Source organism: Megalops cyprinoides, chromosome 2 (assembly GCF_013368585.1).
Source record: "Megalops cyprinoides isolate fMegCyp1 chromosome 2, fMegCyp1.pri, whole genome shotgun sequence".
Lineage (NCBI taxonomy): Eukaryota > Metazoa > Chordata > Actinopteri > Elopiformes > Megalopidae > Megalops > Megalops cyprinoides.
This window is the reverse complement of record NC_050584.1, coordinates 53,082,547-53,109,090: the sequence shown is the minus strand read 5'-3', so window position 1 is coordinate 53,109,090 and position 26,544 is coordinate 53,082,547. Positions and strand designations below refer to the sequence as shown.

Here is a 26,544-nt window from a genome sequence, read left to right as displayed (position 1 = left end):
TGGCAGTTACGACACATTTCATCCAACATATTCCTGACAATTGTGTAGCTACTTAACAAACCTCAGGTGATATTTGGCTTAAGGTTCTGATCTTAGGGCTGTTCTGAACAGTGAATTATATTTCACATAAATTAATCAATATCTCCAGTAATCCATTTTGGATAAAATATGGATATGTCAATGCTGCTTGTAAAAAAAGAAACAAGAAATAAAAGATATTACTGTAATTGTAAGAGGACATTGATTTTTGGAAACCACTCCTTGCAAGTGGAATGTTAAATGCATTTTGTGTAATTCAGCAGATTGATATTGGCCTAGATCTTTAGATCTTACTTTCAAAAAATGATATGAAATCTCATAAACTTGACAAATATACCAGATTTTGTGCTAATGTACTCTTTAATCGGTTTTGAAAGAAATGTTTTATTCAAGAACTTTGTCTCAATTTTCCTTCTGCATTTTATACATGCAATGATTTAGATGAACTCACAAAGCTAACAAACTGGATTATTCAATTACAAATTCTAAATTGGAAATGTGCATAACTGATGCACAAGTTTCATGGATTACTCTTGTCAATTAGTGTAAAGTCTCAAATCAGCACTTCATTTCATAAAAAGCAGGTGGCCTCTGACCTAATCAAGCAGTATGTTGTGTGATGTTACCTGAAGATCAGATATATTACCGTAATTATCTGAATGATAATGTCCACATCTGATTTCATCTCAATATTCAATCTTTCGTGGAATCCATCAAAATATTTTTATTTTATTTATGTATGCATCATTTAACTAGGTGGGTCATATTATGTCTTTATGCCCTATCCAAGTTCCACAACAGTGAATCATCAGAGTGATTACAAAAACACAGAATACAAATCAGACATTTCACAATATCAATATTGATATTAATCTGTTCTGAAACAGCTAGATCCATCAAAGTATTAATTTGATATCTAGATAACTACTCTTAGCACAGTGATGCACTTATTTGGAAGTTGCTCTGGGTAAGAGCGTCAGCTATATCATGTAATGTAATGTAATTCCATTGCATGTGATTCTCATAAGTGGTTTATATTTTCATCTGGTGATCCAAATAATTTTCTGTGTAAATTATGGTTTTATTGCAGATGGATATGTTCTCCTGTAAATTCTAAAATGGGATCCAAAGGGAATGAGATGAATGTGTCACACCATATCTTCGTGTTTTTATATATTGGATTTGAGGTTGAAATCCAAAATAAATTCTAATATTGAAAGGCAATATACCCATAAATGTACATGCAGGTATATTAAACATTTTGTGGCTTATATCAATAAGTCATCTTATTCTGTTAAAAACTACTAAATCAAAATAGGAAAGTAAAAAAGCTAAAATTATTATGCAATACACACAGAAGCCTACACCTATTACTAAGTAAATTACGCATTAATTGTCTGAATGTGTTCCAAAGAAAATCGTTTGTAAAAATACAAATAATTACTTTAAAGCTTGGACGTTGACGTCTCGGGGCAGAATTTTAATTTCACCCCTGCCTCGCCATAGAATAATTTCACAGCGGTGAAATTATTCTAAATATAAATATGAAATACACACTTATGAAGTTGCCGTATGTTGGGATAACGAGTAACAGTGAACCATCGTACCTGATGCCCTCAATAACCAGAAGAACGCGCCGGAGGGTTAACGCGATTGGTATCCCCAGACTGAAGAGCAAAAGAACCAATCAGCAGCGCTTATCAAACACAAAGCTCTTGCGCTTTACTTTCGGGAATAGACCCTCGCTTGACAGGAAAGGTGTACAGATGTACACAGCCTGAGCCCTTGGCTATGTAAAGAGATCATCTAACTCGCGTCAGTGTTACTGGAATATATTAAAAAGAGTTTCTGTCCGGCCATACTTGGAAAGCAGATCCAGTCCGTGTTACAGCACGAAAGGTTTCTGGGGATGTTGTAAAAGTTGCCCATGGACAAAACGACACGGAAGTGCTAGCTAGCTAGGCTGCTAACTGGCTTGGTAAGCTGTTTTAAATTCTTGATCTACAGTATGTAGACAGCTCCCGTAGGATAGCTTGCCGTCTAGCTAGCTGCGGAATGTGTTCGGGAAGCTGGGTGGTTATGTGGTTGGCTTCTATAGTCTTTATTATGTTATAGTTAACCAATTAGCTAAAGAACTATCTGGTTCGCAAAAGAAAAGCTTGGCTATACAGTCTAGTTTCATCTGACTAATCTGACTATAACAACATTAAAATGGTTATAAGTTTTGTTTAGCTGGCTGATAAAATAATTGTAAAAGTCGAATGAATCTGTAGGTGGTTATTACCAAAGGTCACAAGTTAGTCTAGCTAAATGAACAGTCATATAGTTAGTTAGTTGCAATTAGTCAGTAAACCCAGTTAAGTATTGATTCACGTTATTTCTGTACGTGTGTGTCTTTAAGGTTTAACTTGTACAGGTAACACGCGAGCACACGACATCTAATTTTGTGTAAATATTTGCATGAAATGTAGCTAGCCAATGTCAGCTATACTGTAGGCCAATGTCTGAAAGCGCCTTCACACTGAAATAATGCTGTATTCGAAAGATAGAAGAGCTAGCTAATTAGGTAGCTAGCTAATAAAAACTTTGAACTAAATGTAACGTTAGTTAACATTAGCTAACTCAAGTTTCTACGGCTGCTAAACTGTCTTTTCGGTTTATCGTTGGCTATCTGCCACCGCCCGCAATTATTACTAAATTAACTGGCTGGCTACTATATTCTTGACGATTACCAGTAGAAAGAAAAACGGTTACAAACAGCACAAGTCTATAAAGTAATTCTCGATTCGTTTGATGCTAAATATCATCATACTGTAATTTCAGTGGCTAGTCAGCTACTGATCACTAGGCAGCTGGACTGAAAGGCATCGCGGATATATTTCTCCATGTTAGCTAGCTGGCTAGCTATATCGCAAGAGGAAAAGACTCCATTTCTGATCTGGATTATGTAAATGATCGGGGGAAACCCGCGGCTTCAAACTCTTCCTCGAACTAACGTTACAGGACAGCGCATTTCGACAAAAGCTTCCTGCCCATTTGGTTTATTTCTCACAGTTCCTGGCAAAGAGGTGTCGACAGAATTCACCGCCTTAGCTAACGTTATGTACATTTACCGTTGCTTACTTAATGGGTAATTCTGGCGAAATCCATAGCTGGAAAGAAAATAAATGAAAACAATAACGTGTAAATCGGGTTTGGGATCAGGTACCAGTCTGCAATTATCAGGTTTAGACCGGTTCTTAGACTCTTGCTAAGAAATTGTTGCTTTTACGTAATTGTTGTTTTACTGAGTCGAGGAAAATATTTGTTGTAAGCTCAATGAAATTCTCTGTCTTTACCTTTGTCTCAGTGATTGTCTAAAACTGATTTGAAGATATCTGTTCCCAAAATGTTACTGCTGGGAAATTTTACATGTTTACTAATTTAAAAGTCTATAATCTGTTCATCGTTAAATTCCAATGGTCTCATAGTATGTAATTTTAAATCAAATGGCAAGTTGTTGTACTTGTAATTGTATGCTGATTAGTATATTTGCATTAAAAGTTATGCTGATCTAGGTCACAAATAAAAACATACTTTTTAAAATAAAAATCGAAGATGGCAAATCCTCCCAAGAACAGCAGAAATAATCGATGAATAACTACAGTTTCAAATGAGACATTATTATTAGAGCTACGTATGTATCTCTTCCACATGACAAAGTGTTGATGTCAGGTGTAAAGGTGATTGGCATTGGTAGGGCTTACCACATGCATAACTTCTCAGAGTGTTACGGGTTTGTATCGTTGCTCATTGCGTGGAGGTAAAACCAGCAGGTATGCTATAACATCTTGATTCCTAGTGCATTCTCCCTACAAAGTTCTGTGAAAGTCAAAAGAAATAAGCAAGCACAAGAGCTTCATTGCCAGTTCAGTTTAATTCTGTTAGATAAGATTTTTTTTAAGTATGCAGCAATGAAAACAGTTTCAGAGGATGTAAAAGTGTGTTTGTAAGCTATATTATCTTTGACTCTGGGTAAGCCCATTGCACTGTGTCAATGAATCAGCTTTCATTTAAGCCTGATGCATACGTTACACTTTCCAAAATCAAAAATGGAGTATACTGCAAACCTCTGAAGCTGACATAAATTAGAGGGGGGCTTCTGCATGATTGGGGATTGGGGAAATCAGGGAGTTGTGCTGTGTTACCGCCTCTGGACATGGCAGCAAGTGTAGAGCCATTAAGCACTGCTGACTGGCCACTGATGCAGCCCTATAAGGTTATGAAGAGCCTACCGTAACTCCCAAGATGCATAAAGTCAGCAACTGCTGCTGTCAAACATCCATTCTGTCCTGCATCCATGGTTTATAGTGGCAACTGTTTACAGACGCATTCAGTAAACCCTTTTGATCTGGCCACAGGGTGTATTTTCTGCTTGGCAGTCTCATCTTGTGCATTTTCTTTCTTATTTCACAGCACTCTCACTGCTTCTTGCTGCAATTCTATGTTTTCCACATTATTGAATGATTTATTATGTTTTTATGAGTTATTCATTCACTACTTGTGGAATTCATTAGTGAAGACAAATCTGAAAAAATGTTGTGACTGACAGATATTTACTCGTGTTCCATGTTCTACATGTCCTAAGGTTTTAATATGAGGTACAGTTGCACAAGCAACATTTCACCAAGAACCATGGCAAACATGGTAAACTTGCAAAAGCAGTATAAAATGGTTCAATCAGAGCAAAAAAATCATAGTGTGTGTGTATGAGACATTGGATTCTGTCACATCAATATAAGTTGCACACATTAATAGGTTCAGAAAGCTTAAATGCGAGAGTTGGAAAACTAGACATCTCAGACACAATTTGGCCTCATCCACTAATAGTCCTTTAGAGTGCCTTTAGAAAATTAGAGAAGCTTCAAACATCACCTTTCAGGTAAATGACTTCTCAAACCCAACCCATTCGATTATAGGTGTGTGCTGTTGGGTTTTGTTGTGGCGCCGTGAGGTTCATCCATGCGTACAAGCGTCTGTGATGGGGACTTCATAGGCTGTGGTTGGTTTGATGGCTTACTTTTCAGCCACAGTAAAGGTGTTTTATATGCTCAAAGACAACAATAAATTGAGAATTGGTCAGGTACAATACATCAGTTGAATGAGGAAGAGCCCTGTAACCAGTTTTGTATGTACATTAAAGATCTTTCCCTTTTCCCCCCCTCTGGATTTTTTTTATCTCTGTAAAGGAAAGAAGTCATGCGGAACTCTTTGAATCAAAGGCTTTTCAGGGGCTGCCCCTTTTGTTCTTTTTTAATTTAAAAACGTAGTCTTACCTTGAAGTGACAAATGGGTGGTGGTAGACTCTGCCTATTTTGTATATGATGACCCTCAGCTGGATGGAAGTATGTTCTGGTTTCACTACATTTCTATAATCGGTCTGTAGTACGTGCTGTGTACAGTGCATCACTGTATTGGATATAAATCAATCATTTAAACCTTAAAAGCTGCAAGCAGTTTTTAGCTATCAACTCAGAATTCAGCTGCTGAACAATCCGCTCATCCTACCATATTACATCTATATAATAGGAGTGGGTCAAGCATAACAGATTTCTTCATGGCATTTCCTTTTGATCATAGAGCACGTAAGCTGACATAAACACCATTTCCTGGGCCGATGACAATTGGGACATTGTACTGCTCTTCTCAATTCAGCAGGATGAGCTTTATCCCAGAAAGTACTTCATAAAATCAAGGAAACGCCATTGCGCCAGGCTGTTGAGAATAGCGAACCGAATATTGCATGCCAGCCTTTTCAAAGCCTTCCCTTGGCAAAATTACAGATGGTCAGATAATAAACCTACTGTTTTCTGAGATGGAGCCATCCGTATGTCCAATGCGTGCCTTTCATGAGACAGTTGCTTTCTCCTGATTGACACCAGGAACAGCAGATATTTGATTTAGGGGCAGATCAGGGGACTGGACTCACAGATTTTATAATTAACGGGTTCTTGCATTTAAAGGGTTTGAACAGTTGTTCTGCCATGAGTAATGTCGTCATTAGATGGTAGATGGAGTTGTAGTTTAGTTGTGGAAGGAAATAAGTGAACCCAGTGATAGTTAGTTGTTCTTTTACCTACTGGATTCATTAAAAGGGTGTACCACCTCTTGAGATGCAGCCTCAAAATTTCCAGAGCAGTTGTGTATCAGAAGGCTGTTCTGTAATGCTACAATTTATTGAGGTCTATTTGCGTCGCCGTCGCTGCTCTGTGGACCCCCACGTGTGGCACGTTTGCAGGGAGCAAGAAGTGAAGACATGTGTGACCAAAGAGGTTGAAAGCGAGGGGGGGTTAAAAGTGTCATGTGTCGTGTCCATCAGAAATAGAAGATGTTTAATCTAGACAGTGTGATGCTTTGACCTATGGGGAGTGGATGATCCATCAGCTCTGTGTAGCTTGAGTTTGCATTTTGTCGGTATAGTTTACGCTCTATACTGCAGAGTAGCAGTAAGTGTCAGTATTACCTGAAAATGGGAGTCTTTAGGCAAGCTCATGAACAAATCTTTACAAATTTGTGCTTAAGGTAATCCTTAAATTCACTTTAATGGTGTCATGGTATTATTCTGGGCCAGCTGACCCAAGTAAAGACAGCAAACATGTCAAAGGTTTTAAAGTTTTCAAAGATTAAAAGCAGACTTCATTGAAATTATATTAAGTTTTGCAGAGACATATATGCAACAAAAGTCCATATAGGCTTGCATGGTAAAGAACAGAGATATGACTCATGTCCCTATCTCTGACGACTCCCCTCTTTACTGAATACCAAGAAATGCATCAACCTTCAGAGTAGGAAACGTGCCCAAGACAGTACGCATCTTACGTATCTTTCCTGGTGCGGTGCCTTAACAGACCTATGCTACATTCTTCACAGCCAGGAATTGAGAAAAGAATCTCTACACTGAACATTTAAAAGAAGGGCCAGAGTGCCTGTCATTCAATGTGGATTAGGGAGTGATGGAAATTACTTTCAGTCAAACTCAGCCAGGTAATTTTTGAGGAAGAATATGTAGTCTGAGTGTAATCTCCTGCTTGCATGACTGACTTTGTAAAAAGGGAAGTTAAAGCCTGAGATCTCTGTCCTATTATTTGTGGTTTTTAAAAGTCAAAACCACAGAGACGCACAGCGTACCTTTCTTTCTCTCTCTAAAGGCCATGTTCTTTCATTTGGGGAAAGCCCGTCTCCAACGCTTGCAGTGGCTACATACACTGTGCGTGCTGATCTGATCAGACTGTGATACAAAGATATCCCATGAACACAATGTTTTATTTAAAGGCTTAGACTTGGGCTAGACTCAGCATTTTGAAAAAGCCCTCTACTTTTTAAAAGAAGCTAACTTTACATGCAATTTTCAAATCCACATTTACTGGGAGTGAGAGGTAATTTAAGAACACCGAATAATTCTCAGGAGTAGAAAAACGGTTGATTCATGTGAAATTTTGTATGACTAATCAAAATGATGGTAAAATCACAAGTTAGCCAAGTTTCATTTTTGGTTTTTCTGTATGAATAGAACACTGTATACATACTTTCTACTTTGGTGACAGATCATTTGAAAATTCATGTGGCAGTTATACTGCTAATTGAGTAATTTGTTTCTTACAAGGTTTTATTCTAAATTATATAATTGGGAGGCAATGCAGTGACTTTCGTGTGCGTTTCCTTTATCATATAAACCTTTTCCCCTCTTAATTTCAGATCACTGCCACCAGATTTATAACTGTCAGTTTAAGTAGGTCTGTAGGAGAGATTGGAGTAGCTGTTCGCCATAAATGGTTTTCATTCATATACCAATTTTGAAGAACCTATCATAAGCACGCCTGTGGGAGTACTCCTTTTTCTACCATGTTTTACCATGCAAATGTTTAGGTTTCAGATTTAACATGCCAGGCATGATGTATTTCCTCTGTAGATGATGACGTAAGTCATGCACATTTAAAGAATGTGATGCTTGATGTTGTGCTCTGCCACTGCCGCAGAACTGGAATCGATGCGCCTCAGTGTTGTTGTGTGATAGAGCTTGTTATTTGCATACCGCCGTTAATCATGAGATTGTACAGAATGTTCCCTTTGCATGTTCACACAGTGTTGTTTCTACTGTAGCTACCATCATGTGTGCCACTACGGCCCTGCATTTTATAATATTGATTAGAGACAAGGGGATACAGGCTTGTTGCCTCTCAAGTTCCATCCAATGAATTTTCATTACAGTTTCAGGAAGCACTGTGCCATTGGTCTGAAATCACTCTATTTATGGTCACCTACTGCACCAAGAGACTATGACCGCTAGTCTATTGATTACTTTTGTCTTCTGAAATCACCAGCATATTGAAATTGTGGGTATATGATTGCATTTGTCTACCCGGCTGTGAAAGATGTTTAATTGCTTGCACTCAGATTTAAATAACATTTAAAAAACAGCAAAAGGGAAATATTGCGGATGATATTAACAGCGCAAGCTCTGCAGGAGTAAAGGGCTGTTGAGAATGTGCTCCACCAGCAGAGCAATCTGCATAACAGAACCATCTAAGGTGCGGTGAGTCAGCTGGGAAAATGCTGGGGAACACTCAGAGAGCTCACTCTGATCCCTCCCTCCCTCCCCCCCTTTCCCTTTCCTTTCCCTTTCCCTTTCCTTTCCCTTTCCTTTCTTGTCCACAGAGTCTGTATTTCGGGACAAACTGGGATGGACCTGGGCAGGCTGTGTCGGAAAATGAGGATGAGCAAAAAGGGCGACGCCACCTCCTCTGTCCCGAAGAGAGGTTTGGAGGTCCAGTTCTATCTGCCGATCAGGCAGCTGCACGTCCTGAAGGACACCCGCACAGCGGAGGATCTGTGCATACAGGCAGCCAGGGAGTGCAGTAAGTGGGCCTGCGCGCGGGCTGCCATTGCATCTGTCATTTAACACGCTGCACTTTATGCACACAAGAGCCTCCTCACGGCTGAGCCAGCATGAGCCGGAGCTACAGAAACACATTGTGATGATGCTCTGGGAATTTTTAGGTTTTAATACATCTCTTCTTAGTATAAAGGGGATCCCCAGGCCAGCCAGGATTACACTATTGCCGTACCTCAGAAATCCCCCCCCCCCCCCCCCCCAAATATCTGTTATAAAGAGGGTTGTACTGCAGGACACAGCTAGCTCTGGGATGCACATCCTCAAAGACTGAGCACAAATAGAAAAGGAGACACCATGACCACTGGGGTCAGACTGGGGATTGGGATTTTATGGATCTGTCTCATTGGGCACATTCAGGTGAACACTACTCTGTCAGCGATGTTTGTTCAAAATGGTTGCTAGCTAATTTCTTCAATAAACAGGCATGGAAACTAAAGGGGACTAAATGAAATTGCTAGATTTTGATAATTAATCATAAAAAAATATTGTTAATTCTAGTTATGTTTGCAACAATGAAATCCGACCCAATGAGCTTTTGAGTGTCAAATGGTAGTAGTACGTTTGAATAATCTGGAAATAATAAATCTTTTCAGTGTAGGTAGTCAGGTGAATAATGATTAATGACAAGTTACATTAATACTCTAATAACATTTTCTTGATGGCATGAGTGCTGAAGTTGCACCTTGTGTTTCTAGCTAGCTTGGTTCTCCACCACTCTGTCCTCTTCTAAGTGGCATGTGAAATTTTCACTTTCAGTGCCAGCGCAGCTAGACGAGAGAATGGGGAAATGTCAAAATCCCGAAAGCAGCAGTTATCGAAAGATTGCTCCTCCATTTTGTGATTTCTCACTCTGTTTATTAATGGGAGCCTTATGCAAATTTAAACACCCCTCATTCGTCATTCCACTAGAATGATGCAATGAACACTCGTCTTCTGAAAATCACGTCAGCGAGTGTGAAGCCGAGCGGGCGGAGGCTGAGTCACGCCCAGGCCGAGGTGTTCCCGCAGGGTGCTGCTCTGCACTGTTACGAGGCAGAGGGAAGGAAGGAAGCGTGTGAAGTTCAGCAAGAGAACGAGTATCTACCAGCCATCCACGAGCAAGCTACTTAATAGACAGTAACATGAAGTTTTGTGCTTTTGTATATAAACGAAAACTAGGAGAAAAAAACTGGGGATATTCCTAAAAAATATCTCAAAAGGCATGTCTGGCAGCACTGGTGAGAGAGGCTCAATTGCTGACATGATTTCTGAATGTGAAAACAAAAAAATATTTTCATTTTCAAAAGTGAGCTCAATATGTGAACAACGATTTACGCATGGCTGTCTCCTCCAGACATTTCTCCTCTTTGTCACAACCTGTTTGCCCTCTACAATGAGACTGAAGATATCTGGTACCCGCCGAATCACACGTTCCACATCGATGAGGGAGTCTGCATGAAGCTGCATTACCGCATGAGGTAAGCCTGGGTTGGGATTGATGGCGGAACCCCATCCGCATAGACAGGAGAAAAGTCAGCCCGTGAGACCTGCTCTCCTTCTGAATGCTAAAACTTCACAAACAGCACCTTTGTGTAAATTATCGCCAACCATGCATGGCTGAGGCGAGAGGATGAGATCACGAAATTTGACAAAGCGGCGCCTTCCATGAAATGAAAGATAAGCGAATACTGCAGATCAGGAATGTGTCTGCAGGAATGGCTGATCTTTTACTAAAAGTGTGTCCAATTTGAGGCCACTTGAAATAGTATTTACAGGTTACTGAGTGTTTGTACCACAAGCTAGCTGTTCTGGAAAGCCTGCTTTGCTTATTTGCATGGATAGCTTAACTTCAGACAGCATGTGTTCACAAGTAGGCAGGTCAGCTGCTTGGTAGGGATTCAAACAGTATTTCAAACAAGCAGCCTCAGATCCCAGCTGTAGGTATCTGTGTTATGTATTTTTAAGGACTGAAACAGCGGCTAGCCAGCTGCAGACTTTGGTATTTATTTTTGCCTTGGATGTTCTCGTAACACCTGTTGCACGTACGAGATGGCGTAGATGATGTGTATTGAAAGGGGGGAACGAAAGTGAGCGAATGTGCACATGGTGTACTTTCGCTCACTGTAGAACAGCTGACTGGACGAGAGACTGCCGTTTGACTCAGACCCAAGACGTATAACTTACCTGAAGTTGTGTTTCACTTAGTCTCAATAAAGAAGAACTACAGAAGCCTTTTGATAACGTCACAGCATAAATTTCACTGACAGGTCGCAGTTCCCTAGACCTCCGACGAAGGATTGTGTAGTATATATGTTCATAAATGTAAACTATATAAAAGTATCTTTATTAGCATGTCGGTACAAGGTACAGAGCGATGTAGGAAAAACATAAATGCAAAAAGAAAAAAAACAATATTTCCAATATTCTAATATTCCCAATATTTATATTCCTAAAACAAATAGCAGTGATAAACAGTTGTCAGGGAAAGCTGCCTTTCGCTGGACGCCGTTGGGCTGTCATACATCGCACCTGTTGTGTCAATAAACATATTATGGTTAACCTGTACGCACGCACACTCTGTTTAGTCAAATGAAACCTTTTCGTGATGTGGAACTTCCTGTTTACCATGATCGTGTGCTGCAGTGACAGCAGTGAGATTGTGATGTAAACTGCAAGATGGTTCAAATTGTCCCAAATTTTAAAACCTCCTAAACCTCAGCACCTGGCCATCCTCCAAAAGCACAATAGAAATGCGAAACATTGTGGTTTGCAGTTTATTATGGTTTAAAAATAGTATAGTGGAAATGTCACTCTGTCCTTGGGGGAGGAACATAAAAAAGCTTGAAATGTGAGAGGTCTTGTTTTTGGTTTTTGGCTTCGAGCCCCCACTCATCCTTCCATTTTTAATCTCTCCTTTGTTTTGAAACACATAATATTTCTCTCACAGACAGAAAACACACACACACACACACACACACACACACACACACTGTCGCCGTTTGGCCCTGCAGAAGGATGACCGCATGTGGTCTGTGTCCACTCAGGTTCTACTTCACCAACTGGCATGGCACAAATGAGAACGAGTCTCCAGTGTGGAGACACTCCCTCAGCAGGCAGAGAAACGGTTCGCAGCGGGGCCCTGAGGGTACCCCGCTTTTAGATGCCCCCTCCCTGGAGTACCTGTTCGCACAGGTGAGCATGTCAGAAAACCTCTGTGCACATACCAGACTCACTGCAATGATGCGTGCCGCCCTTGTTAAAACTGGCTTCATGGCATTTCATAAATATTTTGGCCATACAGAGTGCCAAGATTCCAAGAGCAGCCAGGCTTAATATCTGAGGGTCTTGGCTGTGGTTTTATGTGTGTGCGTGTTTGTGTGTTCCAGGGTCAGCATGACTTCTTGAAAGGTTGGGCCCCGGTACGCAGCCCACAAAGTGAGGGGGAGATTCACGAAATTGAGAATGAATGTCTGGGAATGGCTGTGCTGGCCATCTCGCACTGTGACATCAACAGACAGCACCCCCTGCCCGGGACATCCAGAGAGATCAGGTAGCCCTCCTCCTGCTGTTCCCACAGACCGCACTGCAATCACTCTCCTGCTCAATCACCACACCCCCTGCCTTGCTGTGATTGGACTTGCTTGAGGACAAAATGTACAGTAAAATAAAACCCACTTCTATTATTTCTGGCCTTTGAAAAGTGTCTTGAGTAAACTTGTTTGAATCCCGTGTCAGCATTTTGTCATGAGGCCTCCTGCCAAGATGGGATAGTCCACCTCAGAGAACTCCTGTTTGCATGCATTGCAAAGAAATTACACATGACATTCATTTAGGAGATGCTCTTATCCAGAGCGACTTCCAGTACAAAAGAACAGAAGTGCATCCATTGAAGTTGATTGAGCAACAGTGTCAGACTAGGCTAGCAGCACCCCCAGACAAGTGAATGTGAGCATAACTCTCTACTACAACTCTCCTACTACAAGTTGCAACCTGACTAGACAGTGGAAGCCAAGTGTACTACCATACATCACAGTCACTAGATCACAGAATCCAAAGCACATCAAGATACTACATGTAAAATAAACAGTAAGTAATACAAGTAATACAAGTAGCAGGTGGTAGGGGTTGTAAAATGGGCAGTGATTCCGCAGTCCTGACCCCTGCGGGAAGTTCATTCCACCACTGAGGGACCAATGCAGACAAGGACCGTGCGACCCCGAGAGGATGGCACATAAGTGAGTAATCCAATCCTGTCGTGCCCCCCCCCCCCCCCCCCCACTTTCCCTCAGCTATAAGAAACACATACCGGAAAGCCTGAACAGAGCCATCAAGCAGCGCAACTTCCTTACCAGAGTCCGCATCAACAACGTCTTCAAGAACTTCCTCAATGAGTTCAACAGCAAGACCATCCAGGACAGCAATGTGACCGCGCACGACCTGAAGGTCAAGTACCTGTCCACCCTGGAGACCCTGACCAAGAACTTCGGCTGCGAGCTCTACGAGCCCCGGGTGCTGCTGATCTCCTCCGAGAGCCAGAGCTTGCTGGAGTACACCTACGACGAAATGAACCCCCTGGTGTACGAGGTGCAAGTTTCTGGAAACAGTGGGATCTCGTGGCGCAAGAAGCCGGCTGATGTAAGATTCACTTAACTGCAGTGCATGTACCCCTTCCCAGCCAGCTACACAGTTTTAACAGCAGCTATCCAAAATGGCCAGCAGCTTGCTTTGTATTTGTGACCAGGTTTTATTTAGATATTCCAGGTGCTTTAAAGGAATGCAGACCAGGGGAATTCGTGTATGGTCATTTGATTTACTTGATTCTTTTTATAAATGTATGTGTTTGTTTAGAATTTAGAGAAGGTAAATCTTGTGTTTTTGAGCATGCATTATTTTTATGAGATTATTCCTCTCTGCTTTGTTCTAACCTGAATGCTGTAGCAACATGTGCTTTGTATTCATTTCTCCTTTCCATTTCTCTATTTTCATAAAAATGTAAACAGAACGTGCCAATGACAGGCAATAACGGCTGGGAGCTGTTTTCTGACTTCCACGAGATCACACACATCGTCATTAGGGACTATGCCGTCACCGTCTACAAACAGGACAATAAAAAGATGGTATGATATTCCCACTGTTTGCAAGCTCACAAAATGCAGAACTAGTCTCATGACATAGTGATGTTGGTTATAATCAAGTGCTTGTGATGTTTCATAACCACTCTCTGCCTTTTGAGGAAATCAGAGTCTTGTCTGAGCACATTGAGTGTGCTAGTTAAAATCAGACTGCACACCTTAGCTCTGTCAGTATTTAAATAAGGAGCAAATATTTGCATATTCGTGCGGTGAGTTCACAAATAGATTGATCACAACTGAAGATTACCACTTGCCACAAGGTAATAAGAGGAGAGGCAAGGTCAGGTCGGAGGTAGAGCCACACAGAGGAGTCATTGTTCTGTGTGCTTTGTGTAACAGACACCTGCCTCCCCTTTTACAACTTGCAAATGCCGTCACCTTATCTGTGAAGGTTGAATGAAGCAGGGCCGGTCCAAAGCACGAAAGCAGACCTGATACGACTTTGCCGCGAGTGCATTGCTTTTGCGGCGTCACTGTGCCGGAGGCGTAACGCTCCGCTGCGCTGCCCCGTCTGCCCCCTGCAGGAACTGCACCTGGACACCGGAGCCAGGGCGCAGGCCTTCGCCGCCCTGGTGGACGGGTACTTCAGGCTGACGGTGGACGCGCATCACTTCTTGTGCACGGACGTGGCGCCGGCCTCGGTGGTGCAGAACCTGCAGAACGGCTGCCACGGCCCCATCTGGTGAGCCTGGGCCTCCCTCTCTCTGCCCCTACGCCCCAACGCCCCTCCTCCCCATCCCTGCACTTCCTCCCTGCTACGCTGGGACAGACCCTGGCGGCTATATCTGAGAGCAGCTGCAGCCCTGCTCCTGCTACCATTCACACTCATCTACTTCGGCACACTTCCTGGCTAGGTGTTACTGCATCAAATGCTACAAGCCCGACAACTTTAGCTGAGCAGTTGTGTGTCAAAGGCCATTTGCTGGGCACTGCAGATGAGAAAGCTGCAGCTCTTCTCACCCCCGAGCTGCTCCTTTAAACACTGGTTATTACGCATGACGCTGCTGTGGTCTCACCCCTGTGCCCCTCTCCCTGCAGCACGGACTACGCCACCCAAAAACTGCGGCAGGAGGGTAACGAGGAGGGCGTATACGTGCTGCGCTGGAGCTGCACTGACTACGGCCATATCCTCATGACTGTCACCTGCAAAGAGGTACCCGAGTGCCACCTCCAAAAGCATGCGTTTGGTACAGGTGTGGCGGTCCAGGCTCACCACTCTTGTCATTTGACATTACACTTAAGCCTAATGTAACTGACACTCCATCAGAAACAGATTACCGTATGCAGGACTTAAGCCCCAGACTGGCTGTAATAGGAGAGGGGATCTCTCACTGGGGACGGACCAATGTGGATGAACCCCTTTCTCAAACACTGGTAATTTTGCAAACATTAAAACATGCGGTGCACTGTGGTGCACAGCCGTTCAGGCCGTTACGTAATGTTAAATGTTAGCCTCACCACATAGTGGTTAATTAAACAGAACTTTTACTGTAAGCATTTAAATAAATTGTCCAAGTACAAGCTGAATGGAATGAAGGCAACAGTTTGGAGGCCAGCTGGACAGCAGGTGCAAAGAGGTTAGAGATTGGAAGTTGAAGTTTTTGGATATCCAGCACAGAAAAAGGAGCCTCTGTCTCAGCAGCTATGTACGAGACTCCTACACCATCCAGTCCAACCCTGAAGGCCTAATGTTTCAAATGCATAGTAAGAAGAATGAAGCTGTTGCTTAAAAGTGGAAATGAATTGAGTTCATCTATTCATGGCTTCACAGACAAAAACACAGCGTCCAACTCATCAACTGATAATCATTTCACCGGCAATCTCCTGTCCTGACAAGAAGCACAGAAACACAGAAACTATGCTCCCACACAGAAGCAGCTCAGAGCACTTTTAATGAGGACCACACAAAACAAGCAGTCTCCTTGAATTGCATCTCCCCCAATAGGGTTGTCACAGTGTCCTGCCATTTTAATGGCGTGGTGTTAGTCAGTGACCGTTTTGTCTTCCCTCTTGCTGGCGTTCCTTCAGGACGACCCTGTTGAATCCAGACAGAAGTGGCAGCATAAGAACTTCCAGATCGAGGTGACGGCGAATGGGTGGCAGCTTTGCGGGACAGACAGCTTCTGGCCCTCCCTGAAAGAGCTGATGACGAACCTGTCCGGGCAGGTCCTGCGCACCGACAACGTCAGCTTCCACCTGAAGAGGTGCTGCCCGCCCCAGCCTCGAGGTAGGCCGTGCCCCTCTGACCAAACCCATGCCCAGGCTCTGTCCAACAGCCTCCAGAAAAGCCGGGCCTCTTTGTCTCTGCAGGGGTGAATGAGTCTTAGCCTACAAAAGGTGCTCGGTCTTGAAAGGAGTTTTGGCTGTTGAAAGTTGTTTCCACGTGCGCATGGATACAGGTGAAGTGTGTCAGACTCTTCCTACAGTGGCACACAGGCGGTTCTGCCCTGGGCCACACTGGCATTTATTTTACCACGTCCATGTTGGTTAAGGCAGATATATTCTTAGAATTTTCAGGTATTGATATTTTAAATATCAAATTTGCGAAAGTATTTAAATAAAAGTAGATCTGGCAGCAATTAGCAAGTGCTATCGGGTGGGAGAAAGTATACATAGAAATCCCTGGCAGTCTTATCTCGTACGGAGAAATGTCAACTGACGCAGACAAAGCCTCATTTCAAAGAAGTACTTTCTTCACAGCTGATGCAGTGGTTAGTGCTCTGCGCTTCTGATTACGTGGAAGGTCAGTTATTTGGAAATGGCTCTCAAGTGACAAGCTGAGAGCAGCCGAATGCGAAGGTTTCACAAAGAAGATTTTTTGCTTTCATGTCAGAAACAGGGGTATTAATGACTTCTCTTTTGCCCGCACACCTGTTTTGTCGGCTGGGATTCGTCACGTTCCCCGGCTGACAGCCTCGCACATTGACCATCTTATTCAGGGCATTAAAGTGGACTCCGCCAAATGCACAGTAGGAACACAAGGGCGTTTTTTTAACTCCTGTTGTTTGTGGGAACTCATTCCGCTTTTCCCTTTAAAGCATCTCTTAATGTCACATTGCCCTTTGAAAACCTACTCAAACAGGCCCAGTGGACAGCACATCCTGTTTTGGCTGGACTCGGTCAGCTGACTAAAATTCCACATCCTCATCGAAATATTCATCATTCGCTTGTTCGGTTGAGATATTGACACTCGCTGACGAAATGGACGCTTAGCAGCAGGCGCCCCGAGATGGCAGAGAGAAAGTGAGTGTGTGTGTGTGTGTGTTTTTTGTTGTCCCAGGTCAGTGTGCGTGCGGGGGTGGTTGAGCGGGGCGCGTGGTGGGACAAGATGTGTGGGGGATATCCGCTCTGAGCGGAGCCTGACCTTTACGCGGCTGTGCGGGGCAGGCGCCAGCGCCGGGGCCAGGGCCGGGGCCAGGGCCGGGTCCTCTCTCTGCAGCGCTGCCTGCCCCCTCCCTCCACCTCAGCCCCCCCCACACACACACACACAGAGGCTTTGGGGACCGCAGGGGCGGGGGTGTCCAGCAGCACTCCACAGTCGGGAGCGCCAGCGTTCCTCCACTGCCTACACACATTGCCGCTGGTGTGCGCAGATACTGTGTCAGGCAGGAAGAGTATGTAGTAAATGTGGTTTTCCGGAGACAGGCGTTCTCGTGTCTGTTTACTTCAGAGATAGTGTTGTGAAACGTTCGCCTGTTTCAAGCAGGCGAGTTGATTGAAAGGGCCCGTCTTTAACTATTTTCATTACTGTTCTTTGTTTTTCTGACTGTGCCACTAATTTAGCTGTTAGCTGAGTCAGGTGGTGAGGAAGAGTGCCTTGGTTTAGGAAGCACGCTGAAAAGTGTTGAGGGTCTTGTCCACGGCAGGGTTCCATGGCTGACACGCACACGTACATGCTCTCATAGTTTCCAATCTGCACGGTGACATGTTTAAAAAGCCACAGCTTCCTCTCTCAGAGCTACACTTCCTCATCCCTTGCACACATACACACACACACACACACACACACACACACACACAGACACACACAGACGCGTGCACACAAACGCACCTGCAACACCAAACACAATACGCTCTGTGGCTATTTAAGCTGTCTGACCAACGTGGTACCACGTAAAGTAACTTACTTTTCACATCCACACTCTAGTGGGTCCAATATATAAGTTAGAAACGAGCCATAGTCTTCACCTGATTGTAAACCAGTATCTGTATGTAAAGATCCTGTCTGTTGTTTGCTGTGAAGTCATTTATGCGCTGTGTTGGTGAGGATCTCACCCAATCGGAAACGTGCTGTTCATTTCAGAGATCTCCAACCTGCTGGTGGTGACAAGAAACAGAGTTCCCGAGTCCCATAATCCCATGCAAGACTGTCAGCTCAGCTTTCACAAGATTGACAACGAGGAGATAGTCCAGGTACTCTGTGTGTGTCCGTGTGTGTGTGAGTGAGGGGGTACGCGCGCCTGTGTGCATTTTACCTCTCCCTGCTCCTTCACCATGTCACTGACCCATCTTCGCCTGCCATTGCCTCAGGACGAGCACCTGGGCACGGGGACCAAAACCGACATCTACTTGGGCTGGCTTAAGATGAAGACCGAGGAGGACGGTGGATCGCAGGAGGTGAAGGTGGTGCTGAAGGTTCTGAAGCCCAGCCACAGAGACACGTCCCTGGTGAGCCTTCCCGACCCGCTCGCGTTTCGCCCCGCCGGGTGTGTGTGCGCGCGCTGCCCTGACCTGACCCTGCCCCGCCTCTCCCCACAGGCCTTCTTCGAGACGGCCAGCATGATGCGGCAGGTCTCCCACAAGCACATCGTTCTGCTTTACGGCATCTGTGTCCGCAACCTGGAGAGTGAGTATGACTGTGACCTTTTACCTGCATACTCTAACGCTCCGCTACTATTACCTTCCATACAGACCTTACTGTACTCTACTCTTACCTTCCATATCCACCTAACAGCCCTTACTATACTACACTCTACTGTTACCTTTAACATCTTTCTGATAGCCATTAGTCTGCCGTACTGCTACTTTGCATATGCATTTGACAGACCTTACTCCATTCTACTGTTACCTTACATATCCACCTGATTGCCCTTACTGTGCTCTACTCTACTGTGTCTCTTACCTTTACTGTCTGTCTGATAGCCATTAGACTGTCCTGCCACTACTTTCTGTATGTGTTTGACAGACCTTACTCTACCCTGCTGGTACATTCTGTATCCAAATGATCCAACACCGTCTCTACCTTCAGTCTGTATCCGACTGGTCCTACACTGCTATTACCTTCTGTGTCTATGGGACTGATGACCTATTGTATTGTGGTCCTGCTCAGACATCATGGTGGAGGAGTATGTGGAGCAAGGCCCACTCGACGTCTTCCTGCACAGGAAGCGTACTTTACTGGCCACCCCGTGGAAGTTCCAAGTGGCCAAGCAGCTGGCCAGCGCCCTCAGCTACCTGGTAAGACACAAAGCACGTGCCAGTAAGTGAGACACACGCTGCCTTAACACACCGGGCACCATGTTGTTTTTGCCACAGTATAGGGTTACCTTCCTCTGTGTGAAACTTCCCCTGTTTCTCCATAATGCGGTAAATTTCTGTAGGTGGTATTTATCTGCAGAATGTAATCGTGTTTCACTCCATTGTGTTGCTTCCCCTAATAGTTCTGATAGTCAAACCGCTGAGGAATGAGAACTGTCCTGTAAATAATGGTTGGGGGGGCGGGGGGGTAGAATTAGGTGTCTGATCCCTGCTGTTCCACCCCTAGGAGGATAAGAAGCTGGTCCACGGGTACGTTTGTGCCAAGAACATCCTGCTGGCACGGGACGGCCTGGAGAAGAAGGGTGGCCCCTTCATCAAGCTGAGCGACCCGGGCATCCCCGTCACCGTGCTCTGCAGAGGGGGTAAGGTCTGCCTGGCTTTGCAGGCCTCTGAATCGCAGGGCAGCAGTGAAGCTATGGGACGGAGCTGGCTCAATGCCCAAGGATGGGAGCGATGGTCTCCAGACAAGAAATAGACTTGCACTAGACTTGCAGCCCAGAGCATTTGGGGGTTCTCCATGAAGAAAATGTGTGAACTGCTGAAAAGTCAGCATCAATCCCAGTAACTCTAGCCATGAGCTGTACTTTCTGGCCTGTAGTGTAGGGAAAAATTTCATCTCATCTCCCCTCTTCACCTATAAAATCAATGCCAGTTAATAAATCACAGTGGGTGACGCAACACAGCACTACACAATAATGACAGAGGCCAAAGACTTTTATTGCAGATCTGCAGGAGACAGTCTCATAGATGCACACTCAGCAGCATCAGGGAGAGTATCTCAAAAAACATAAGGCACTAAGCTGTCTTTTGTATAGCACTGAACAAACAAAGAGCCCCGATATTTGCAACCACCCCTCACAGAGTCCAATTATTTTTTATCTTATACTCAAGGTCCATCTTCTGCACAATGTCCGGACAGTGTCTCCCATTTTCCTCCCCAACAACAGGCCTTACTTTGTAACTTACGGCACACATGTAGAATCATTTTCTTCTCTACTCCCTCTCGGTTCTACTTCAATATATCTCACAGCTTCATACCTTCCCACAGTCTCCTGTACACTTCTGACCCTTCTTTTTTAGTCTCTGCTCACATGCATACAAAGTATAAAAGGATGGATATATATATATATATATATATATATATATATATAGTTTGTTTAAGGCTAACATACTGGATTGTCTGGTTCCCTTATACACTTCCAGACCTCCATATGCATAGTAGAGATAGAGTAAATGGCTGATATATCAATAACTTCAGTTAATATGACAATAACTGTGGTTAATATAACAGTAATCGTGATTGATATGATTATAACCGCGATTAGTGTATAAAAAGCATTAAAAGGGGGCAAATTACCTCGACAGTAGCAGGCTGCCCTGTAGCTGAGCACTGCGTGTTGTTCCTGCAGACCATCTAGAGAGGATTTCTTGTAGCTTGGGAGCAGTGTGTTCCTGTAGGTTGCGTAGACAGGATGTTCTGTGACTCAGAACTGTGTGCTGTTTCCACAGAGTGCGTGGAGAGGATCCCGTGGATCGCCCCGGAATGCGTCAAGAACACGAAGGACCTGAGCGTGGCGGCCGACAAGTGGGGCTTCGGCACCACGCTGTGGGAGATCTGCTACGACGGCGAGGTGCCCCTCAGAGACAGGACGCTGCCAGAGGTACGGTTCAGCAGTACGGTAGATGTTCAGCAGCTCATTGTGTAGGAGCAAGTGGCCAACTTCTTTACAGAAACAGTCTCAGTCTTCTCTCCCATTTGAGTATCTTGCTAGCAAAACTTGATCTGAAGGGGGAATTCTCCTCCCACAAGTCCTTTCTCTTGAGCTACCACTGTTCAAAGGCGCTCTTTGAATCTGCTCAGAACGTTTCGTAGAGGCGAGGCTTTACTGATCTGCTTTCTGTCGTCTCGCCCGAGCGTCCTTGAGACTGTCAGAGCTCCAGACATGGCGCAGGTGTTTAGTTTGACGAGGCGGCAGAAAGAGCGCCTGTAAGGCTGAGTTTTAACGAGTCGGTGTGTGAAGCCCGCGGTGTGTGAGGATCCGACTCGGAAGACGAGACGCAGGGGTGCTCTTTGTGTGTGTCGCGCAGAAGGAGCAGTTCTACGCGGCCCGCGGCATGCTGCCGACTCCGGAGTGTGAGGAGCTGGCCAGCCTGATGACGCACTGCATGAACTATGACCCCCGCAAGAGGCCCTTCTTCAGAGCCATCGTCAGGGACATCAACATGCTGGAGGAGCAAAGTAAGACGGCCGTTCCACAGCCTGCCCTACCGCCATTCTCATCCGCTTCTATTCTAAATGCTTCCTTTGCACAGGAGGAAGTAGGATATCTGTCTTTCAACGCCTTTTCTTTAATGGCTGGGCTGTTAAATGGAGTCCACTCCCCTTAAATCACATCTGTGCACATTTCTTTTTCCCCTTATTTGAGAATGCCCTTAGCTATATTCTTCAAACGTTGTGTGTATAGAACAAAGCACATCTGAACACGTATGGTGTTCTTACACGATTCTTCATTGAATACAATGAAAACAATGCGGCTCATTAAAATATTCCAATGTCACACTGCAACAATTCGGTGGCAGCCAGCAGCTGCAGTCGGCAACAATACTGCGGAGAAGTCCGCGTCCTTCTACACTCAAACAAAGGAACTGGCTTGCACGCGTGTATTTTTCGCCTTGCCGGTCTGAATTTGTTTTGTCTCCTTTGTTATTTATGACACTCTCTTTCAGGATCTTAGACGGTGTAGGCTGTGGAAAGCCCATTTTTTTAGCTGCATCTCTCTGGTTGATTATTAGACTCAAAAAGGCAGCGCCTTAGAGGAAAGTGTCATTCTTCTTCCTGCCATGTTGTTGTTGTATCCAGGCTGAACAGCATAACTTTTTTTGTCAAAATATTTTCATTACTAAGTGCTTTGGTAATTATTGCCAGATATGAGCTTTGCTTTGTGCAGATTCTAAATGGCTCTATTTTATCCCTGTATGTGCTGCTGCAGTCGTTTGGGCATTGCATTACATGTTGCAACATGTTGCAATACATGTTTCTAACAATATGTGGTGTTACGAACACCACATGAACTGAGTTAACAGTGTTATGAACTGAGTGTGGGAACTGGTAGGTGTGGGAGGTAACTGTCACTGTCTTCACAAAGACGTTTTTCCCGAAGAGGCCGATTAACTTCCTATGGCCATTTCTAGATTCACCGCCACTCACTACTGCCACCTCGTGGGTTTAAAAAATGTTGCAGTTCCTCCACTGTACGGCAATGGAATGTGATAGATTTCAAAGTTTCTCATTATTAAGGTCGTGACTGAGCTAGTAACGCAGATGAATATAAGCACAGTATGCTGGCTTGGAGTAATACTGCCACTATCTGCCACACGCAGACCCTTCCATCAAGCCAGTACCTACCCAGGAGATAGACCCTACCATATTTGAGAAGAGATTCCTGAAGAAGGTTCGGGATCTGGGAGAGGTACTGTATGAGGAGTATATGCGTAGATGGTTTGTGTGTGTGCATGCACGGATGGTGTTGAGACAGTGTATGTGGGAGTATATAGTGCAGATGTGGCACTACATGAGGATGGCCTATGTGTGTGTGTGTACAGATGTTGAGTATGAGGAAGATGTTGAGCAGTTTGTGTATATTTTGTGTGTGAGGATGGTGTATGTGTGTGTAAATGATGTGAGGAAGGTGTGTGTACGTGTGTGTGACGGCTGCGTGTGATGCTTGGTGCAGGGTCACTTTGGGAAGGTGGAGCTCTGCAGATACGACCCCTGGGGCGACCGCACCGGTGAGCTGGTGGCCGTTAAGTCTCTGAAGCCGGAGAATAGGGAGGAGCAGAGCAGTAACCTGTGGTGCGAGATCGACATCCTGAAGAAGCTGTACCACGAGAACATTGTCAAGTACAAAGGCATCTGCACCGAGGAGGGTGAGGGATACTGTTCGAACCGGCACAGCGCACATACGCCACTCACCTCATTCCCACACGCCAAAACCTGCCGTTTCCTGTTTTAGGAGGAAGAGCCATCAAGCTGATTATGGAGTTCCTGCCGGCCGGCAGCCTGAAGGAGTACCTACCCAAGTACAAGGCCCAGACTGACCTGAAGATGCTTCTAATGTACGCTGTTCAGATATGCAAGGTATGCCAACTGCTACCGTACGCAGCGAAAATAAAGCAAAAACTGTGCTTTCGGTTTAAGTGCGTAAGCTGTCACAGGCCTGCATGGAGAACAGTACATTTCTGTATCTTATTCTGCGATTTCTTATATCGTAAACTTTGTTTTCCATAAAAAAATTAATTTTACTCTGATGATGTCGTGCACTTTTACAGCTAGCTTGTACCTTGTCTGGCTTTGGATGAAATGTTTGCCAAATGAATAAATGTAATGTAAATGTACCTGCCCACTGTGTGTCTGACAAAGGAGTAGAGATGCGGCATCAGGTGTGTCTGTGGTAACGTGGCCAGGTGACTGTTTGTGAGAGCAAAGATACGTGTGTCAGCGAAGAGGTGATGGGAAGCCTTCCATGCTACACTTCCTTCTTTCAGGGAATGGATTACCTCGGATCCCAGAACTACATCCACCGGGACCTGGCGGCTCGGAACGTTCTGGTGGAGAACCCGAATACAGTCAAGATCGGCGACTTCGGCCTGACCAAGAGCATCAAGGACAACGAGTGTTACTATAAAGTGAAGGACGATCTGGACAGCCCTGTGTTCTGGTAAGGGCCAATATCAGTCAGCTGCAGCGAGTGGCCAGGAGCTGCTGTTGACCTTGAGGAGAGGGTAACAGTCTTATCTAGAGTATCTCATAGTAAATTGCTTCCAGTAAAATACAAGCTATCATGGCAAGATGCCTTTGTCAGGGTTATGTGTCTCATGGACTTGACATTTCAGCATAGCTCCTCTGCAGTTTTCTTAGTCCGTGCAAAATCAGCTTGTATGCCCTGCCATCAGCACTGACTTCATGGAATATGACAGGATCTTTACACTATGACCTGTGAACTCCATTCAAAGTAGTGCAAAGGTACTCAAGAAGCAGTCTGACATGCTGGAAATGTATACCCGTGTACTGTGTGTAGCTGGATCTCTCATCGCTGAGATAACCATGAGTTTTCCAGGGCTGAAATGTTAAAACTGCTTACCAGCAGGATTCCGTCTTAGAAATATGAATGCTGTTCTGTGCATACTGGAGTCAGTGACTCTGCAGATCTCTGATAGGACGGCCTGCAGTGTGACACTCCGTGACCCCGCCTCTCTCTAGGTATGCCCCCGAGTGCCTGGTCCAGTGCAAGTTCTACATAGCGTCGGATGTGTGGTCCTTCGGAGTGACCCTGTACGAACTGCTGACCTACTGCGAGACGGACTGCAGCCCCATGGCGGTAAAACCCCTCCCACTTCAGCCGTCTTCCTCAAGGATTTGCTCTGTCCTAAACGCACGGTAGCAGTCAGGCCAGACCCTTCCCGGCGTCTGCCTCCACAGGACTCCAAACACCAGACTGAATGAGACCACGCAGAACAGATGGCGCCCGACTCTGCCCAGGGTGACAGATGACTCGCCCAGAGGCTGTGTCCGCTTGTGCCAGCGCCTCACTAGAGCCCCGCCCCCCCTAATTGGATCGCAAACCGCCACAATATGGCCTCGCACGCTGTAGCCCCCATAACTTTCTCAGCTAGCGCTCAAGTGCCCTCAGCTGACCTTTGCGAAGGCGCCCGGAAGCTCTGTGCGGTGTGCTCTTGTGTCTATGTGCTCTCGCTGACTCCTGTCCTCTTGTCTGCTCAGGAGTTCCTGAAGAAGATTGGATCCACCCATGGCCAGATGACCGTGACCAAGCTGGTGAATATCCTGCAGCAGGGCTGGAGGCTGCCCTGTCCAGAGAACTGCCCGCAGAAGGTAAGGCTGTGGGCCTGCTGCCCTGCAGACACATCCCTGTCCATGTTATTGCTCGAAGACGTTGCAGTGCGCTCTACACTTGCGGCTCAGCAGCCCTCGATAGCTGTGCTGCAAGACCCTCGCAGGTTGACTCAAGCGTTTTCCTGTCTCGCAGGTCTATGCTGTGATGAGCAAGTGCTGGGAGAACTCCCCGCAGAAGAGGATCGACTTCAAAGGGCTGATCGCGGCTTTCCAGCAGATGCTGTCGGAGAGGCCGTGATCACGAGAACCTGCCTTAAAGACATTCCAATCAATGAAAGTGACCGCCGGACATATGAACCTTTAATTCAGCACTTAATTGTAAATATATCTAAGTAAACATTTATTGTTGTGTCGCGTTTCCTGCATGATTACCACTGGCATTAAGTTTTCATTCTGCTTAGTTTTTGTTCTGTCAGCCATTTAATCCGTCAATAAATGAAGATATATTTGTATGACATATTCCCAGAGGCTGTAAATCAAAGAATAACATAAAGCTGAAGACAGACCGTCCTCACGCATGTGCAGTGATTTCATTACCCTAGGAGACGAGGCACAGCGCTTATGAATCCGTGCGCCGGAGGCCCGCAGGATGACGTGTATGTACACAGCCCATGCTGTGAGCCGGCAGTCATATTCACACACATGCTCATGAGTGATTGGAGCCGTTCATTCTGGAGGACACGCCACAGCGTGCCGTTGTCACGTGACGATACGCCCCATTCCTGCTGGCAAGGCTTCAGAGCCAACCCTTTCTATCTACAGATAAACTCAGTGTTGGAAGTGTTACCCCTTTTAGAAGGAGACTTGCATTCCTACCGTGATCATCTTACAAAAAGTCGATTCAGAAGCATTGGAGTGGCCTTTTCTGGCCTGAATCACTTGGCCACCCTACACCTCCATCAGCTGGGCACCGCTTTAGATGCGCATTTGAACCTATTAATTAACTCGTAACTAGCTTGCTTAAAAGTGATGGAAATACAATAGACCTTCACAAGTGTATAGAAAGACAGCAA

General features: G+C 44.9%; 1 protein-coding gene across 2 annotated transcripts; it reads left to right on the top strand.

Moving 5' to 3' along the window:
- The first annotated feature begins 1,753 nt into the window (after positions 1–1,753).
- On the top strand, positions 1,754–26,544 carry jak1 (Janus kinase 1). 2 transcript variants are annotated; one of them, XM_036554388.1, is made up of 24 exons: positions 1,754–2,017; positions 8,734–8,933; positions 10,305–10,428; positions 11,995–12,142; positions 12,337–12,500; positions 13,240–13,585; positions 13,951–14,067; positions 14,607–14,764; positions 15,121–15,235; positions 16,111–16,309; positions 18,386–18,495; positions 18,613–18,750; positions 18,841–18,928; positions 19,412–19,539; positions 19,847–19,982; positions 21,130–21,281; positions 21,709–21,859; positions 23,002–23,090; positions 23,355–23,547; positions 23,634–23,758; positions 24,166–24,338; positions 24,881–24,998; positions 25,400–25,510; positions 25,665–26,544. In XM_036554388.1, exons 2-24 carry the CDS (start codon positions 8,759–8,761, stop codon positions 25,767–25,769), a joined length of 3,363 nt encoding a protein of 1,120 aa, XP_036410281.1. In that variant the 5' UTR covers positions 1,754–2,017; positions 8,734–8,758; the 3' UTR covers positions 25,770–26,544. The 2 variants fall into 2 exon arrangements, with proteins under 2 accessions (XP_036410281.1, XP_036410289.1); XM_036554396.1 differs by lacking the exons at positions 1,754–2,017; positions 8,734–8,933 and adding an exon at positions 9,769–10,188.

Coding starts and splice junctions, on each gene's coding strand:
- jak1 (XM_036554388.1), top strand. CDS start 8,759: ATGGACCTGGGCAGGCTGTGTCGGAAAATGAGGATGAGCAAAAAGGGC. Junction 18,751..18,840: donor GCCACAGAGACACGTCCCTG/GTGAGCCTTCCC, acceptor CTCTCCCCACAG/GCCTTCTTCGAGACGGCCAG. Junction 19,983..21,129: donor CACCGTGCTCTGCAGAGGGG/GTAAGGTCTGCC, acceptor CTGTTTCCACAG/AGTGCGTGGAGAGGATCCCG.